This window comes from Abramis brama, assembly GCF_963993115.1.
Source record: "Abramis brama genome assembly, chromosome: 1".
Lineage (NCBI taxonomy): Eukaryota > Metazoa > Chordata > Actinopteri > Cypriniformes > Leuciscidae > Abramis > Abramis brama.
The window spans coordinates 44,518,500-44,537,091 of NC_139963.1; the positions used below are offsets into that span (position 1 = coordinate 44,518,500).

The 18,592-nt window shown below is 39.1% G+C and overlaps 1 protein-coding gene across 5 annotated transcripts in view; it reads left to right on the top strand.

The window, feature by feature from the left end:
• The window catches only part of LOC311088011 (uncharacterized protein), a 61,820-nt gene that overhangs the window by 19,778 nt on the left and 23,450 nt on the right, over nt 1-18,592 (top strand). For all 5 annotated transcript variants that reach the window (XM_084121621.1, XM_084121625.1, XM_084121623.1 and 2 more), the window contains exon 3: nt 15,457-15,756. In XM_084121621.1, the coding sequence (XP_083977747.1) occupies nt 15,457-15,756 (300 nt within the window). The remainder of the gene's footprint in view (nt 1-15,456; nt 15,757-18,592) is intronic.

Genomic DNA, 18,592 nt, shown 5'->3' on the forward strand with positions numbered 1-18,592 from the left:
TTTATTCCTCTTTTTAGTCAACTTTAGCATGGGTGTATTCACTTATGCATTGCACTGTATATATATATATATGTATGTTCAGTTATTTTCATGCTTAATTATGCCTGTTAAGTATTGTACACACCTCTGTTACTTTCACTATTCGTTCTATTGTTTGATCATATTTGATCTTTTATCAATAGAAGTAGTATCATTAACTACTTCTCTCTGTTTATGTCTGTGTCAGGTACTGGGCTACTCTTCAGCGGTGTGACCCGACCGCTCTGAAATAGTCCCAATAAACATCTCTAAAGGTGTTTCATATGGATTCAAGATAAGACAAAAAGATTCATGACGTACTCGCTTATGTACATTTTTAACACAAAAAAAGTTATGGACTGCAGCTTTAAGTGCATATATTTATGTCATGCATTTCGCAAAAAGGTTTTGCTGACTATGCATTTTACCTTTGAAATCTAAGACTACTGTAACTGCGTAGTTTTCTTACTTCTCATTAGCCACTTTTCCACCATCGGGCCAAACCATTCTCTTTGCTTAACTGCTCCATTCCGATCCGAGTTGGCTGGTAAATATATGGTTTAGTTTTCCACTGTGGAGCTAATAACGAAGCTCTTTGGAATGTAATACAATTGAGTCAGTCATTGCCTTGGTAACACAAGAGTTTACACAGAATATTTGAGCTAACCTAAATAGTGACTGCCTTATGGAGGATGATCAGATATTTCTTTTAATTGTATTATTATTTTGTGTTACTGTATTACTGTACACGCTGCGGGGTATCGGTTGTTGGTATCTGAGAATTTTAATGTGTACACGTAGTACACAAGTGAAGTATTGGTGTGTCCCTATAATTAAAAAGGAAATACATTACTTCAAAATAAAAATGTAATATTCAGGTTTATTTATACGTAAAAAATGTTTTTCCTTTACTTTTGCCTTAGTTTTTCCAAAGGTGTCAAAATGATTCTTGTTCACTCGGATCTGCGAAACCAACTAAAAATGCTGTATTATTCATGCCAGGGCAGAAGTTGGCAAAGTCACTTTGCCTATAGACTAGGGTTGGGTATCGTTTGGGTTTTTATCGACACCAGTGCCAAATCGATACTTTTAAAACGGTACCTGAACCGATACTTAACTTTTTTTTTTTTTTTTTTTTTTAAGAACAATATATTACAAATTTAAAGTATGCTTACATTTATTTAAATAAGTAGCCTTAATAGAAAACACAACACATTTACATAAATTCACAATAAAACCTAAGCCACCTAACGCAACATTATTTTAGAACGCATCATCTTGAATGCTGTGACGTGAAACCCTTCATGGAAGAAAAACGCTGTCATGTTTGTGTGACAATAGCGCTCATCAGGATTAAGATGTACGTCTGTTTGTTGTAGGGACATCGACTTTTCACACTGAACATGGCGTAGAACAAAACTAACTTTCTTTGATTTCCTTCTTGTGTATTTTACAAACTATAAATGTATTGTTTTGCTAGTACTTATGGGTATTTAAATGTCTGAAACCTAAAATAAACTTTATGTGGTTGAAAACACTGAATAGTTGTGATATAATATGACAGCGCTGAATGGCTCTGGCTCAGTGCTAGCTAATGCAGATTTGAATTTAGAAGTTGATGATCACGCGATCTGAACGTTCTAATCACATCGATCGTATGCGTCGAATGGTTAACTAGTGATCACATGTGGTGATGATGCTTCTTACGTCCGTTTCAGAGAACCAGAGGGCAAATATTTCAACCGACAGCTGAGGAGCAAAGGCATTTAAGTGGCACCGAAATGAGGCACCGAAATCTGCGTTTTGATTGGTCCGGTTACATACCGGTTACTTGGTTGCATATCGGTGCCCGGTTTTGGTACCCAACCCTACTATAGACTGAACCGGTTTGTGACTGACCAGTTTGTGCTCTAAATGCGATCGGCAAACGTCTGGTTTTTAGTCAAATTTTGGCTGATATCTATTCCGGAGATGCTCACAAACTGCATTGCAATTAGGGCTGGGCGATGTATAAAAAAATGTGATATCTCGATATTGTCTAAATATTTACGAATTTATTATTCGTATTTATTATTTATTTACGATATTCGATATATAGGCCTATCTCTATGTTTGCATTTGCTTTTAAATAATAAAAAAACACAATTTCCCTTTGCCCCCATTAAAAAAACAACAAAAACTATTTAGATAGAACAGCTATTTTTACTAAGTAAATACAAAGTGTTTAGTGCAAATTTAAGCAGTTAAAAAAAAATCTAGACCAAGTTATCACTTTCTGCTTTTTATTAAATGAACACATGTAAATGTAACTTAAGTAGTGTAAAACAAGTACAGAAAGTGCATTCTGTCAACTTTTTTAGTGCATGCGATTCCCAATTTACACTGTGAAACTGGGGGAAATAATTAAACTGGGTAGTATTTATACTTAGTATACTAAGTTTTTAGCTTAGAACACAAGTCTGTCCATTGTCTCTGGTTTAAGAGAAGCTCTGTGGCATGAAACTATGTTCCCACTGGCACTAAAAACCCACTCAGATGGGGAGCTAGTTGCTGGAACAAATTGTATGTCTTAGCTAATTTAGCAAATTTGGGGAAATGTGTCTCATGGATGCTCTACCACATTAGTGGGTTTGTGTCTCCGTCAGCATCTGCAGATGGCAAGTAGATTTCCATTTCCTTTTCAATTGCCTCCCTCTGGGACAAAGCCCTAGAATAAGATGAGCATGTTGCCTGTTTGAAGAAGGTCCCCATGTCTTGCTTTTTCGGGCTGTTGGCTCATATGGAGCTTCTTCACTTGCTGTTGAACTGGACTCCACAGTGTCAGACTCAGACTGGGTGTTGGCAACTTAAGTAGGGACTCTATCTCATCAACAGCTTGGGATTTCACCTCCTGAATTTTGTTGTCTTCAATATAAGTGATTTTTAAACCTTGGATCAGTGAGGGAGCACATGTTCAGCAACCTGCTGGTCTCAGGATCAGAATATTTGTCATTGAGATACTCCAAAATTTATCTTTTGATTGATTTGTTGAGGTCTGTATCTTCCTCTTGAGGTGCAAGGATGTCAGTATTGAACAGAGAAAGCACTGGTTTAGTACAGGAAACTGTGACATAGTCCTCACCTGACAATGTGTCAGTGAAATCTAGAAGTGGCCGTAGATCTTTGTGAACAGACTCCAGGACCTGAAGATCATACCAGGTGGGCACCAAATGTCTTGCTTTTTTATCAGAGGCAAGGACTTTGCTTATGGTTGGCTCATGCTCCAGGACTCGAGCAATCATTTGTTCCCTGGTCCCCACCTGGTATGTGACTCTGTAATAAGCTGGTGGTTTGGTAGACTGAGAGCTCTCTGGACATTGGCAAGTTCTTTTTGCCTTCTCCAGCTGTGTGAGAAGCTGGCCACAATTTTCTTGCACACACCGATACTGTGTTCAATATCACAGATATACACACACACACACAAACACACACACTATTGTAGGGCTGTAATCTCCCAGTCGATCATTGGTCGATACGTTCTGGCTTGACCAAAATTAGATTTTTTGCCGTGTTCATTTCATTAGTTTTGCCGCGTTCATTTCATCAGTTTTGCCCATAGATGGTTTTGCCGCGTTCATTTCATCAGGTGGAAAGCACTAATTGTTAATGGGGGTGTTTTCAGAGCACCCCTGTTTCACAGGTAACAGTCTGTCCTCAGAACACCCCCCTTGTTTTTACTTCTTTTGTATTAGCCCAACCCACTGGAGAAAAGAGACAGATCAAAGTCATTTTAGGCAAGTCGTGCCACTCGGCCGCCATCTTGGCAACGCCTCCGGGCAGCTATTTCGGACTAACAAGACCAGGCCTATTCACCATCTAATGAATGGGCAGAGAGTCAGAACTGCACTTTCACTGGTCACCGGGACATAAAAACTGCATGTATAGAAACAGCAGTAAAATATGATAAAAATCGCTGAAAAAGTTTGATGATTTTGTCCCAAAATAAGGTTTAAAACGCCTTTTTCCCCACAGGTTATACCTTACTACGCATGCGCAAGGGTTCACGACACCAACCTCAACTGTGCGCACGCGTCAGTGGAACCAGATGCTAGGCTTAGGCTAAATGTTTCCTGGCTTGACTGTTAAAAGCAGATGATTGGCTTTCCAGCGGGAGGGGCGGGACGTGCATACACCTCCATCTTTGCCGTTACGGGTTTTCCTATAGTTGTATTGAGGATTGAGGAAGTGGCATGTTTCTTATATAAATTGTCTCTGGATAGATTGAAGAAAGTAGGCTACTAGAAGGTTTGTTGAATATTATTACTTGATCTGGTTTGATATTATTTTTTCTTTTATCTGTGAAGCGAACTGACTTTCTCTTTGTGTTTTTCTTTACAAGCATGTAATCTAAATAAACAGCAAGCCAAACTCTGTTCAAGAGCCAGGATATGAGCGCCTTTTGCTCCTTTAACCCTCTGGGGTCTGAGGTGTTTTCTAGGCCAAGGAGGTGTTTTGACATGTTGGATTTCCGCCATAATTGCAACAAGATCTTTCCTGAACTGTAGCAGCACGCCTAACAGGGAGTTGGTTTAGGTCAGGGCCTGAGAGGAGCACATTGTTCAGAGAAATACCTTGATGTTGCACGCTGGAAACAAATACCACCCGTATTTGTCATGGTTTTTTGGATGATACACTCCGAAGATGGGTAAGTAGTAGCAACATTCTTCATCCTCTTGGATAGGTGGCACTCTTTCTGCATGGTGGTGCCGAAAGAGCTTCTCCATCAAGGCAGAAAACTGTTCCTTCATCTCAGGGTTTCTACTTTGCATGCGACACAAAGAATTAAGGTGAGACAAAGCTTGTTCCCGATTATTTGGGAGTAATGATCTGGGTGACCTGAATAGCAAAGAAGCAAAACTAGGTCGCTGGGTTTCTACTCCACATGCGATGCAAAGAATTAAGGCAAGACGAAGCTTGTTCCCGATTATTTGGGAGTAATGGTCTGAGTGACCTGAATGGCAAAGAAGCGAAAGGTCACCCATTCAAGTCACCCAGACCATTACTCCCAAATAATCAGGAACAAGCTTTGTCTCGCCTTAATTTTTTGCGTCGCATGCGGAGTAGAAATCCAGCGACCCAGTTTTTCTGTTCATCTTGGTGGAACTCTGTTTGCATGATCTTCAAGAAGATCTCATCCTCAAAGGACATGTTATGTTTGATATTATTTTTTGGTTCTCTCAAATACCTTGAGCCCAAGCTTATCTTCGACTTAAATGCATTGAGTAGCATGATTGAATAAATGGGGGAAAAGAACAGACTTATGCTCCCCGCCATGGCACAATTTCTTTCACATGGTTCTTGCATGGAGTGAGAAGAGATGAGCGGCCATTCTCCAAGATGTTATTTTTTTGCACTCACCATTGGCTTATGGGCTTTGTCAATGTAGACATCACCTACAATCACCCAGCCTAAATCCAACCGCTGTACAAAGGGTGCATTGTTAGGCCCATTCATTTGTTGTGTCGCTTTGTGTACACGGATCATGTCTCTTCCCAGTGATATTAATAGCGTTTTATGACATGTAGAAATGTTGTATTTTCTTATTGGTTCGGTTCATTTTCACAAGGCAACATTTCAAAGCATACCAAATGTGTTAATGCTAGTCACATGCAAGTAAAACAGTCCTTTCATTGGTCAGAGTTTCTACTGCATCTTCATCAAGATGATTGACAAGTTCGCTCCACGAGCTTATTGTGGCTTATTTGTAACTCGTCAGGCACGCATTCAAAGTCTATACGAATGTAGCCTTCATTCTCCCATTATTATGTAGCCTATATAATGCAGTTAGAGCAGGAAGGCTTTGTTGGGACAGCAAAGAGGAGCTTTTTGGTTTTCAGCTGTGATAACTAATTTGCTCACTCACAGATTCAGACACTGCTGCTTTTTATATAACACATTTGCCATCATGAGTTATGAGACCACTTGGTTCTTTGGTCCGTTGGGTTGGTTTGCTTTCTCACCTCAACCGAACCGCTTCAGAGTTTGTTTGCAATAAGGCCGAGACCACCTCGTTCAGGCGATCTCAGAGTGATTGTTTTGGTGGGGATCCGAGCACGATTGCCATGTTCATATATGGGTGGTTGACGTGACGCTACATTTTTGTGTTCATGGTGACAAATATAAATAAAAATGTATAATATTTCATTCAAATATCTGTTGTTATATACAGATCAATCTTCCAGAACTAATACATCTGTAATTAATAAGTATTATAACTCAAATATGTAAATATTTAGTTTTAAACATGACATTTGTCCACTGGCGTGACTGTCCGGGGTAGCGTTGCTTATCTTAAAACAACTGTAATTAAATGAAAAATAAGTCTAAATACATTAAAATACTTGAATAGATGTTATAGCAGTGTTAACTTAATGAAACTAAAGGTTATAAGTCATAAGGTCCCTATTTAAAATAATTGTGACACATTACATTTTGTCTGCAAAACTGGTGTCCACCTGGTGTGACGCCATTCTGTAGATACAAAACAGGCATTAATTTGGGCACGCTATTACTGAGAGGGGCCCTTCTTCATCCAGAAAGTACAGTAGACCTCACTGGAGTATATGGACTGCCCACAAGGTGAGTTTTGTTTCAAATATTTTCATAATATTGCTATTTCCGTGCACTGTTGGAAATGGGATCCATTATGCAGTCCTTTGGTGTGACATAATTTAAGTATTGATCTGAAAATTTTCATCAATTTGTATTGATTGACTATTGAAAATAATGTAAACCTTAACACTGTTAGTCAGGATTGAAGACCGTCTCTCATATAGCTAGGCCGCAAACTGGCCTTGATCTTGAAAATGTCCACTGGTGTGACAGAACTGTCCTATAGTGTGACATGAAATCAGCGTCACACTGGTGGAAATGGCTGTCACACCAGTGGACGTAAACATTCTTTGTTCCTATAAAATAACCAAAATCGGACAGAAATCACACACACAAACCAGATATATTTGAATCCTGCATTTATTAGCTTCTTGAATCAGATGAAGAGATGTGTTTAGTTGTGTTTGTAGCTCAGAATGAGGAACTATACACAGACAGCGTCATTGCATTAGAACAGCCTTATGATCTGGTTGGTTCACGTGAGATGATTGACAGCTTTAGAAACTAATCATATCACGCTGATTTCATAGCTGACGCGAATCAGGAAGAGGAGTCTCATCGCTAGCTCAGTTAGCTGTTTTAAGCAGGGGGGCAGGGGTTTCATAAAATATTGAAGCTTCTCCCGGGCGCCGCCATTGATTAGCGGACCATCACCTGCTGTTAGCATTCCATTGACTCCCATTCATTTTGGCGTCACTTTGACAGCGAATAACTTTACATCTGAAGCGTTTAAAGACTTAATTTGTCCATTATTTATTTCTAAAGAAACACGACAATGTATAAAAGGCTCCATTACCTTGTATCTTACGTTACGGCCCCTTGTATCTTACGTTATGGCCCCATGCAGTTTTTGTAAAAATAGGCTAACGATTGCGTCATAACCACGCGACTCTCTGTCGCACAGTAGAGAAATTAACGTATGGACAGGAGGAGAAGCTCGCGGGTAATCGCGGGGACGTGGAGGCAAAGTGACAAAATAATTAATCAGAATACATGGCAAAAGTGTCTCCTGCTCCTAGCTCATAGACAGCTCCTACTAACACTCTTCGTCTCTGCAAGTTCTGGAAGGGAATGATTCAGATTTCTCTCGGCACAGCTACTAGAAGACAGACGGGTTGCTCACGTCACATCTACGCCGTCAAGCTCAGTTTGAGTCTGCGCAGTACGCTCGACCCCCAGGAAGAAGTGCTTCTAATTGACTTCACTTGTCTCCGTTGAATCCAATGGGGTCGCTGTGTCCAGTTTATATACTGTCTATGGTTTTAAGCTCTAGAGATCGCACATTTCAATGGGATATGAATAGAAATGTTATGGGGACGGATTGGGCGGTACCGCCCAAAATTGCATACTTTTACATATGTGTAATTATCTTAAAAACTGTTAATGATAGAGAGGTGCGGTCTTGTTTGCCGTATTTCTCAGATTCCACTGAAAACAGTGGTATCCAGTTTGTATACACTTCCTTGTTGCGTAATACCACTGCGTAAAAAGGCCAATGAAATCGATGTTTGTTAGGCAGATTCCACGCGCATCGTTTCTTCTTCTTTCTTCTGACTTTATTGTACAAAACACATTTGAACTTTAAGTTGTAACTTTATTTTAATTAATTTTTTTTAATTATTTGAACAAGAAATAATAAATGTGACTTTGTACAAAACAGGGGCATACCGGTACTTTTTGTTGTCCAATGGTGTGACGAAATGTCCTGTGGTGTGACAAACTGAATTATAAGTGGAAAAGGCATTTAAATGCACAAATTTATGTAAAAGGTGTTGAATAGTATAATAATCATATCATCACTATGCACATATAAGGATGGAATGAAGCTTCATTAGGTTTTATACTAATTATAATGAATATAATCCAGACATTTGGGTAAAGTCCCTATGTGTACATCTTATAGTGGGATAATAACATGATTGTGAATTTTTATTGGTTACTTTTGTTGTGGGAATGTAATAAGGACAAATTAAGGATTGTGCATATTTGTCTTATCTGTCACACAATCTCTGAATTAAATATTAACATAAAAAATGTTGTCACACCGGTGGACAATATTTGGGACTACCACACAAAAAAGTTAATAAAATGCCAAATAAATAAGGAATTAGAAAGGGACACATTCAGTTTTGAGTTATTCACATATTAAGCAATATAATTATAAGACATTTGACATACATTTTAGAAATATTTTTTTTTCCACTTTGGATTTAAGTTCACGTCAACCACCCATATGCCTAAACAAACCAAACTAAGCGAGAAAACGCACCAGGTTCCGAAACAAACACTTCAAACAAGCCAGGTGTGAAAGCACCCTAAGATCTGAGCAACAGATCTGAGCATCCCAGGATTGGGATGAACTGTGCCACAGATTTTAAGTGTGGATGAGCAAGGATGACCTCTGGGGTGGGTAATTCAGATCTGTGGTGGTGGGAGATCAAGACATGTCTTACCATCCAGCGTCTCTATTTGGATGCCAACCACTTTCCTTCCAGACATTTCTATGGATCCAGCACATGTTCTCAACAAATATGGAGAGGGGTTACTTTGGATTCCGTACAGCCAAAAGAACTCTATCAAATTATGGTATACATCTTGATAGCTCGTTCCCAATTTCGCACAGGATCGCATTGGAGCGATTTCTCCATAAATTTCTTTAAACTTCGAGGTTACCTCTGGGGTAGTGATGTCCTGCTGTTCTGTGTCCGTTTCTTGCATCGGAGGTCTGGAGAGCTATTTCCGGATGCATGACTGTGCAATGTCTATCAGAATCATACTTAGCACATTTGAGGATTACAAGACATTATCTCGCTACATGATTCGGAGGACAATGCCTGAAGCATCTCTAATGTTCTTTCAGGAAGTTCTTGCATCTGTTGTATAAAATCCCGGTCACATTTGTAATCGTGTGGATATTTGCATAATATGTGATCAACATTATCTGTATCGAAGAGAGTTTGAATATTAAATCGATCTCAATGCACAGTCTAGTGTCTATATTTGCTCTTCGTGCTAGTAAGTACTAAATCCCCATTTTTACAAAGGTAGGCTACATTGTCGAGAACGGCAGTATAGTGCGATTTGCCAAGGCAGCATAATCTGCACGCAACCTACAGTATCATATGCACGCTGCTTTGTGTGAATGCAGTTAGTTTTGATGGCAAAAGATGAGGTAATTTGATCAGATGTCATGTATTTAACGCATTTTACCTGTTAGAAATACATGCTCAGTTTTAATGTTATTTTTAAGGTGGGGTAGAATTAAATGAATGGCAAAACTCAGCATTTTGTTCGCATACCCCCTTCTGTCACCTCGTGTACCCCAGTTTGAGAACCACTGATTTACACGACAATGTTTTGGGACTTTTAAAAAGGGGTTGCAAGTTTCAATGTTTCAGTGCAAGTTTACAAAAATGCTAATTTGTGTAAATTGTGAGTTTGTGACATCATGTGTATTACATGTTCAGTCTATCTGTTTCTTTACAAAGTGACATCTCCAACTACTGGCCTGGCATGAATCATACAGAATATTTAGAGGATTTGTCATCTGTACATGAAACTTTTCAAAAACCCAAAGGAAAATCTTTTAATGTTTTAGTACATTGTTGTGTAAATTTATCATAATTTCTTTTCTTTTCTTTTCTTCTTTTTTTTTTTTTTTTTTTTTTACAATTGTCCAATTTGATTTTCATCATTTTAATGTTTTCATTTCAGGCCTGATGAAAGTGAAAGAGGAAAGACAAGATCTGAAGGAAGTGGAGGAGAAACATCAGCATCAGAAAGCTCATGATGCTGGAGAAAAATCAACAAGTTGCTTCAAAACTGAAAACAATTGCTCACAAAGCAGCATTCAAATTACGGAAGTCAAAAAGCCTTTCACCTGTTTTCAGTGTGGAAACACTTTCAAACATAAAAGAAGCCTTATGACTCATATGATAATTCACACTGGAAAAAAGCCTTTCACCTGTTCTCAGTGTGGAAACACTTTTAAATATAAAGGAAGCCTTAAGAGTCACATGTTAATTCATACTGGAAAAAGGCCTTTCGTCTGCCATCACTGTGGAAAGAGTTTTACACATAAAGGACACCTGAATGATCATTTGGTAATTCACACTGAAGAAAAGCCTTTCACTTGTCCTCAGTGTGGAAACTCTTTCACACGTAAAGGAAGCCTTAAGAATCACATGCTAATTCATGCTGGAATAAAGCCTTTCATCTGCTCCCAGTGTGGAAAGAGTTTTACATATAAAGGAAATCTTACTGATCATTTGGTAACTCACACTGAAGAAAAGCCTTTCACCTGCACTCAGTGTGGAAAGACTTTTACACGTAAAGAAACCCTTGAGAATCACATGAGAATTCATGCTGGAATAAAGCCTTTCAGCTGCTCCCAGTGTGGAAAGAGTTTCACCAGTAAACAAGGATTTAATTGTCACATGAGAATTCACACTGAAGCGATGCCTTACGCATGTCATCTGTGTGAGATGAGATTTAAATGGAACTGTGGTCTCACAGTTCATCTGCACCGATCTCACTCTGCCGTAAAGCCATTTAAATGTGATCACTGCAGTAAAACATTTGCTTTGCCATCATTACTGAAGAACCACCAGAAAGTTCATACAAATGAGAAGCCAAACTCCTGTCCTGTTTGTGGAAGGAGATTTCTAAGGGTTGACTCCTTGAAAAGGCACCAGAAAATAGTACACAATAATGTGAAAACTTGTGTGCTGTGAGTGTAGGAGAGGCTTTAATACAGCCGAGTCCTTGAGACCACACCAATGCATCCACAGAGGTGGGTAGTAACGAAGTACATTTACTCCATTTACTTTTTTCAACATTTGCACCTTGGAACCTATTTCAAGGTTTGTGTTCTAGACCCACCAGGCACTGTTGTTGTGCGGATGAGTGGACTGGAGCGAATTATGGGTTTTCTGTTAGAACGGCGTCGTTGTGTTAGCGGCCCCTAAATTAATAGCTAATGATCTTTGCAACTGAAGTGAATCAATCTAAACTAACTTTAGCTGGACAATAACTTTATTCTAGAGCTGCTGTAAAGCCAAAACAATCGGTTACTTTAATTTCCTATTATCACTGTAAAGCTACTTTGAAACAATCTATATTGTTAAAAGCGCTATATAAATGAAGGTGACTTGACATTACATTGAGTAATTTTTTGGAAAAATATTACTTTTAAGAGTAGATTTCAATGTGGGTACTTTTACTTTAACTTGAGTACATTTCTAACGGGAAAAACAAAAAACTGTACTTTTACCTTATTTACGCTGGGCGACGTGCCTTCACGATACCACTACTACAAAGTATGACATTGTTTTTTTTTTTTTACATATACCTTAATTTATACATTAAATAAGAGAAGGAACTGAGAGTGAATCAGACATAAGTTACTCATTCAAAACTGAATAGAGCCAAATTCCAAGTCATCAAGGACCATAATAAGTGATCTGTCATTTGGGACGCCATTCAGTCTGGAAACTAACTGACTCTTCTACATATAACACAACGAACACTTGTAAGTTATGGTCCCAACTAGAGAACGAACAAAAGACGTTTTAAAAAGACGCATTGGTTTGGAGATGGCACACCTTGAGTCTCACGAGGAACACCACAAGTTGATGCCAAGGATTTTTTTTATCCCCAAGACAGAGATTTAAAACAGACCTGTTTTTCTTCTAAAATCCATATAGACTGCCTTTACCTATATCAAAATGCATCAGATAATTTTTTTAAAAACATCATTTCATTACATAACTCTACATAATGTCTGTAACCCACACATTTGACTATCATGTTGTAATCACTCATTGTTTATGTCCTTTTTAATAACTATTTAATAGTTCATGGAAGCATGGAGTGTCTGATAGCAGCGTGAATGATTTCTCATTTCTTGAATTATTGTATGAATCAAATGTGTGTAAAATGTATTGTACTCTTAACATAGACACCACAGTTTCAAAACTCGGGACCACAAACAAAGCATTAGATGAGGTTAGAAGAGAAGACAGACAGAGATCAGATAAAAATGGGTTAAGAGCAAGCAGCTTCATGCAAGCCTTTTCTTTTCCATTGAGAATCTAGCCAGAGCAATATTATCTACTTAATATTTTTACTGCAAAGCTTCAGTCAACGACTCTATAGTCTTTGCTCGCCTCAAACTTCAGCCAGAGACTCCGCTTCCATTTATCCACCAAAACACCAGAACATGATTGGCTTCCCGAGACGTCACTCCAGACGTGACTAGACAGAGAAACTGGGAAATCCCCTTGGCAGCAAACCACACCTTCCCGGATCCCCATTCAAAGATCAGCACCAATGCAAGTAACACCTCCATTCTAGCCGAACTGGTGCATTTATCAAATTGAATAACCCTGCCTTAGAACCGATAGGAGGCTTAAATTAATGATGTATGATTTTTTTTCAGGTCAGGTCTTATAAAGTGCATATATTGCTAGGAACTTGGGATTTCATAATTTCACTTTCTTAAATCATTCTTTCCTAACTTTCTCTCTTTCTGCAACTCGTGTGAATGTGTGTGCCTGTTTATGCGTTAAAGGAACATGCCGACTTTTTGGGACTTTAGCTTATTCACCCTATCTAGTTAGATAAGTCCATACATACCCTTTTCATCTCCATGCAAAGGACTGCTACTTCTGCGGAGTGATTTACTCCAACTCTGACCGAACTCTCTGCTCCTCACCATGGGGCTTCTAAGATGCTGCGAGCAAATCACTCCGCCCAAGTAGCAGTGCTTTGCCTTCTGAGAATATAGTTCCTAGTATGTATACGGTTAGAAGATGGCTGTGCCTCATCATGTGACCTTGTTATTAGTACACGCTGTGACTATACAAATCACAACATGTAAATAGGAAAATGTTGGTGTTATTTTGTCACATATTGGGAGCAGTATGCTAGCTGGAGCCGTTTACCTTCAGTCTTTGTGCTAAGCTAGGCTAGCATTGGGGGCGTCAGTCAGAGTTACGGCACGCACGGAGATGAAAAGAGTATGTATGGACTTATCTAACTCTGGGGGATACGGTGAATAAGCTCCCAAAAGTCCCAAAAAGTTGCCATGTTCCTTTAAATGTTAGTTTTAAGTGTTATAACAATCAATAAAGTCTTGTTTGCATTTAAAGAGAAGTGTGTTGTGTTATGTGCTTACTTATTTAAGGACTTAATATGCTGATCTTGTTACTGTGCTAATAGTGTTTTCTTTATAGTTTGGATGTTAATATCGGCTACAGGGTGGATAGTTACGGCCCGTTCAATTGAGCACTGGACGATTCATTTATTCTGCCATAAAATAAGTGATTCTTTCAAAATTCCCTATAAATGAATTAATAATAATCCCCTTTGAGCTCAATTGACCTGAGCAACTTATTTTAACAAAGAAGCAACGTTTTTAAAGATCTATACAATCTGTATTTTCTCTCATAATCTTGATTTTGTCACTGAGTCAAACATTGTTTTCCATTCACTGTGTAAAATGTAAAAATAGACATGAAAATAGTCTAAGAGGTACTCGACTAAGAGGCTTAGTCGACCAAAATTGTACTTGTCGTTTAGTCGCAAAAAAAAAAAAAAAACTTCACAGGAAGTGGTGAAGTCATGCAATCCGTGAGGATGTCAACAGTGGTAATTACAGTGTTGAGCAGTAAATCCAAACGTTTGCCTATCTGAACTGTCTTACGGGTATGGAACGACATGAGTAATAAATGACAGAATTTTCATTTTTGGGTAAACTTAACCTTTAAATGACCGACTAGTCGACTAGAAAAATCTTTAGTTGGGGACAGCCCTACAGCCCTACATTGTTTACATGTAACACATTACATAAACAAATGTATTCTATACATACAAATGTGCATATTCCTTCTCTTTGTACTAATATTGGTTCCCAGTAAACTTTTACCTACCGTTGAAATCTCCCAGCCAGCACAGCCAAGTCAGGCCCTGATAAGTTGCACATGGGCTGTCTAACTGGTGCCCAGACAGTTTTTACCTTAGTTTCCATTTAGGCCCCATGGGTTAGCCCAGATGAGTTGAAATGCACTCTGAATCAGTGTTGGAGTTAATTAGATAATTCAGTGATTAATTGAGTGATGATTGAGCATTAGTGACGAACAGCTGCGATGGAGACTTGGAGCTGGGCTTACCTATACGACACCTTTGGCATGCACATATTTATACATGAACCTGTTTATACATTATACATAAACATAATTAGCAGACTTATGAAACACTCACACACACATAAATAGCCTACAAGCAGCCTATAAACACACATGAATACAAATTTACTCCAGTGCATAAACTTAAATTCTGATGCATGGAAGACACATTTTCAGACAAAGTTTGTATTTTTGTTCAATTTCCTTTTTTTTTTTTTTTTTATGTGCATTAGATTTTTTTTTTTTTTGAGTGTAAACAGAAGCCCCCTTCTCCATCAGCTATGTAATGGTGGGTCAACAAGATTCTGTTGTGACAATTTCTGATTAAGCCTTGATGCGCACATAATTAAAAAAATCGAAACTAAAAGAATGACTTCATATGTATTCTCTCTAATGAAAACAGACGGACAAAAAAACTGTTACTTGATCATTTATTTTATATTACCATAGTTTTTATACATGGACAAGCACGTTAAGTGTATTTTTACTTCAATACTTCTGATGATTGCTGATGGTACGTGTTATCACATTTAGTTAAAAATGGCCTTTGCACTTTTCTTCCTCATTTTACACATTAATCAGTTTGTCTATTTCTTCATAGGCTTTATTGTGCATGGCCCCTCTGATCCTCTGGTTTCTCATCTGGGATCTCCAGTGGTTTTACCTTGTTATGTTGATAAACCTTTACCAATGGAGGATCTGAAGGTGGGATGGAGAAGAATAGACTCAGAGGCTCTGGTTCATCTGTATCAAGATGGTGAGAATCGAGCAGAGGTCCAGCAGCAGGATTATCATGATAGAGCTCATTTCTTTACTGATCAGATTCAACATGGAAACTTCTCCCTCTGTCTGGACAATCTGACAGCTGAAGCCATTGGAAACCGGGCCGAAGAACTGACTGGTATTGGCGGAGGAGGGGGAGGGAGGCTGGGTGGGATCAGCCGCGACGGAGACTTGGAGCTGGGCTTACCTATACGACACCTTTGACATGCACATATTTATACATGAACCTGTTTATACATTATACATAAACATAATTAGCAGATTTAACACTCACACACACATAAATAGCCTACAAACAGCCTATAAACACACATGAATACAAATTTAATCCAGTGCATAAAATTAAATTCTGATGCATGGAAGACACATTTTCAGACAAAGTTTGTATTTATGTTCAATTTCCTTTTTTTTTCTTCTTTTTTTTATGTGCATTAGAAAGGTGCCTTGTGTAATGTCTGCCAAAAAATCAATTCATACTCCACATTCCATACCAGATGGGGGCAGTATACCTCCAGAAAGTGAGTTGGTCTACTCTAGAGTAACAACCGAGAAACGGCATAGTCTCTATGCTCCGCCCCTACCTTCACAATGACCCTAGAGCCATAGCCGAAGCCGAGCCAACTCCTAATAGAGGACGTTTTGACTCCAGAGGAACGTTGGTTGATGTCAAGTGATTTTGAAATATGATATCTTCAAGCTACTCCCCTTCACCTTTACCAGAGAATATGTTCATATTCGTTTTGTTCATACCGTAAAACTTCAAATAATAGCCCGGGCTTTTATTTTCCCAAATCACCGAACTGCACCGGCTTGTATTTGAGACAGGCGTCTATATGAGACAGGCCTTTAATTTAGTGTTGAGATGAGCATGACAGTAGGAGGTTATCATATCTGTGTTTGTGTTTAACAAATCAGTTAATGTCAGAATTAGCCTACTATATTTCCGTATGTCTGGGGGTCGCACACCAGACGAGAAGCGCAGCGCCACGTCTTTAAAATTCGAGTGTACATTGCCTCAAATCGTAGTTAATGTATATACTGACTTCACCCTGTGCTGCAATATACATTCAGTTTTACATTAATTTACAGAAATCAGCTGCTTGAATGAAAATTGCTGATGTTCAGGTGATATTCTCAATTCATTCAGTTAACGGACGCTCTGAGGTAAAGTGAATTCAGACTGCAGACTAAGCAACGATTCTACTTAATTGTACAGTACAATCATAACATAGTACAGACATTATCTTAATTCCATAATATCCTTAAACATAACTATATTGCTGGCCATAAACTGACAAAGTGCGCGTCCGGTGTGCGATACCTCGAGTTGTCATAGACGTGACGCGGCACTGCGCTTCTCGTACGGTGTGCGCGATCCTCAACTACAAGTTCATTGGCGAATTCCTCCTCCTCGTCGCTCTCGTCCACTTCTCCCTCTCCGGTCTCCGCTAACTCTGCCTGCCTTGCTTGCGCTAACAGCTCCCGCCCAGATGCGCAGGGCTCTCTTGCGTGCACAATCTGCTCCATAGATCTGGCTTAAACAGACGATCTGACGGGTTTTAGAAGATTAAATACAACCCCAAACTAAAAAACAGACCAGGCTTCTATTAGAGACCGGCCTTTATTTATCCAAACCTGTAGCCACACCAGGCGTGTAAAAGAGACAGGCGTCTATTTGGGACTCAGCTTTTATTTGAAGTTTTACGGTATTACATTTTTATTGTTAATTTGAATTACATTAATTTGACAGACAGCATTCGCTGATGTTGACCAAGCTAGCGCCAATGTAACCAGAGCTGCCAACTCTCACGCATTCACGTGATAACTATTTTAAAACTTCCCGAAAAAACTACACAAACATATAAAACAAACTTCTAGCGAAATACTAACAGCATCTTACTTACCAATCCAAAAGAAATGTTGCAAGTTCGGAGTCGAACCTCATTTCTGTCATGTCCATAGTTGTCTCCAGCGATGGAAAGCAGTGCCAATGTTTGAATTCTGGTTCTGTTCCTTTTTTTATCAGATTTTATTTGCGATTCCGAGTGCGTTTTTTTCCCTGCAGCGGGTGGTTGTGGTGGTGGTAAGGGTCTCTTGCCAAGGGCTTCAGCCATTCTTCCACTCTCTTCCCTGAACTGAAATGTAGTAGTGGGCTGTACTTCAGAGTCCTGCACGGGTCCGATTTTGTAAATCCGCACCCGCCCGTACCCGCAGTGCTTCAAACCTCATCCGACCCGTTATCCGTCAACAGCACCAATTAAAATCTGCACCCGACCCAACCCGCTTAAAATAGAACCGACACCCGACCCGCACCCAAAATAAAATCAGTTTAGCCAATCACATTATAGACACAATTACAAAAATGTTTATTGCCAGGTCATACAGAAGTTATAACAACAATTAACACAAGGACAACTTCAGCCGAAGCTGTCAAAAGGCCGGTACATGAAGAACATGGCTAACGTTACCACAAAACTGAGTAGCCTAACAGACGCGGCTACAACACTATATCTGCCACGCAATTTCGTCTAGCCTACATCTGACAATTTTGGGTTCAAACACGCCCTGCACACCACACATACTGAACAGTGTTACATTTGAAAAATACTGTTCGACAGAACTGCTTGGTTTGTTAGCACAGTTATCTGCGTGCTTCCTCGGCGATGAAGTTCCACATTTGCGGCTATCCAACACGAAAATGCATGCAGCAAAGCCTTTCACAATATTGTTTTCTTCAGATAACTCCAAATTTCTTCCTGGACTTGACTTTTGATGACGTATGGTCGACAACTTTACAATCTCCACTAGCTATTCTTTTCTTCAACTCCTCAGCATCCATCTCGACGACTGCAAGCAGATCGCGCGCGCAGTTATGAGGAATTTTTAAAAGTGAAAGTAGTAGCCTAGGTAACGTTATAGATCCTGGTAGGGCGTGGCGCGTGGGCACAAATAAA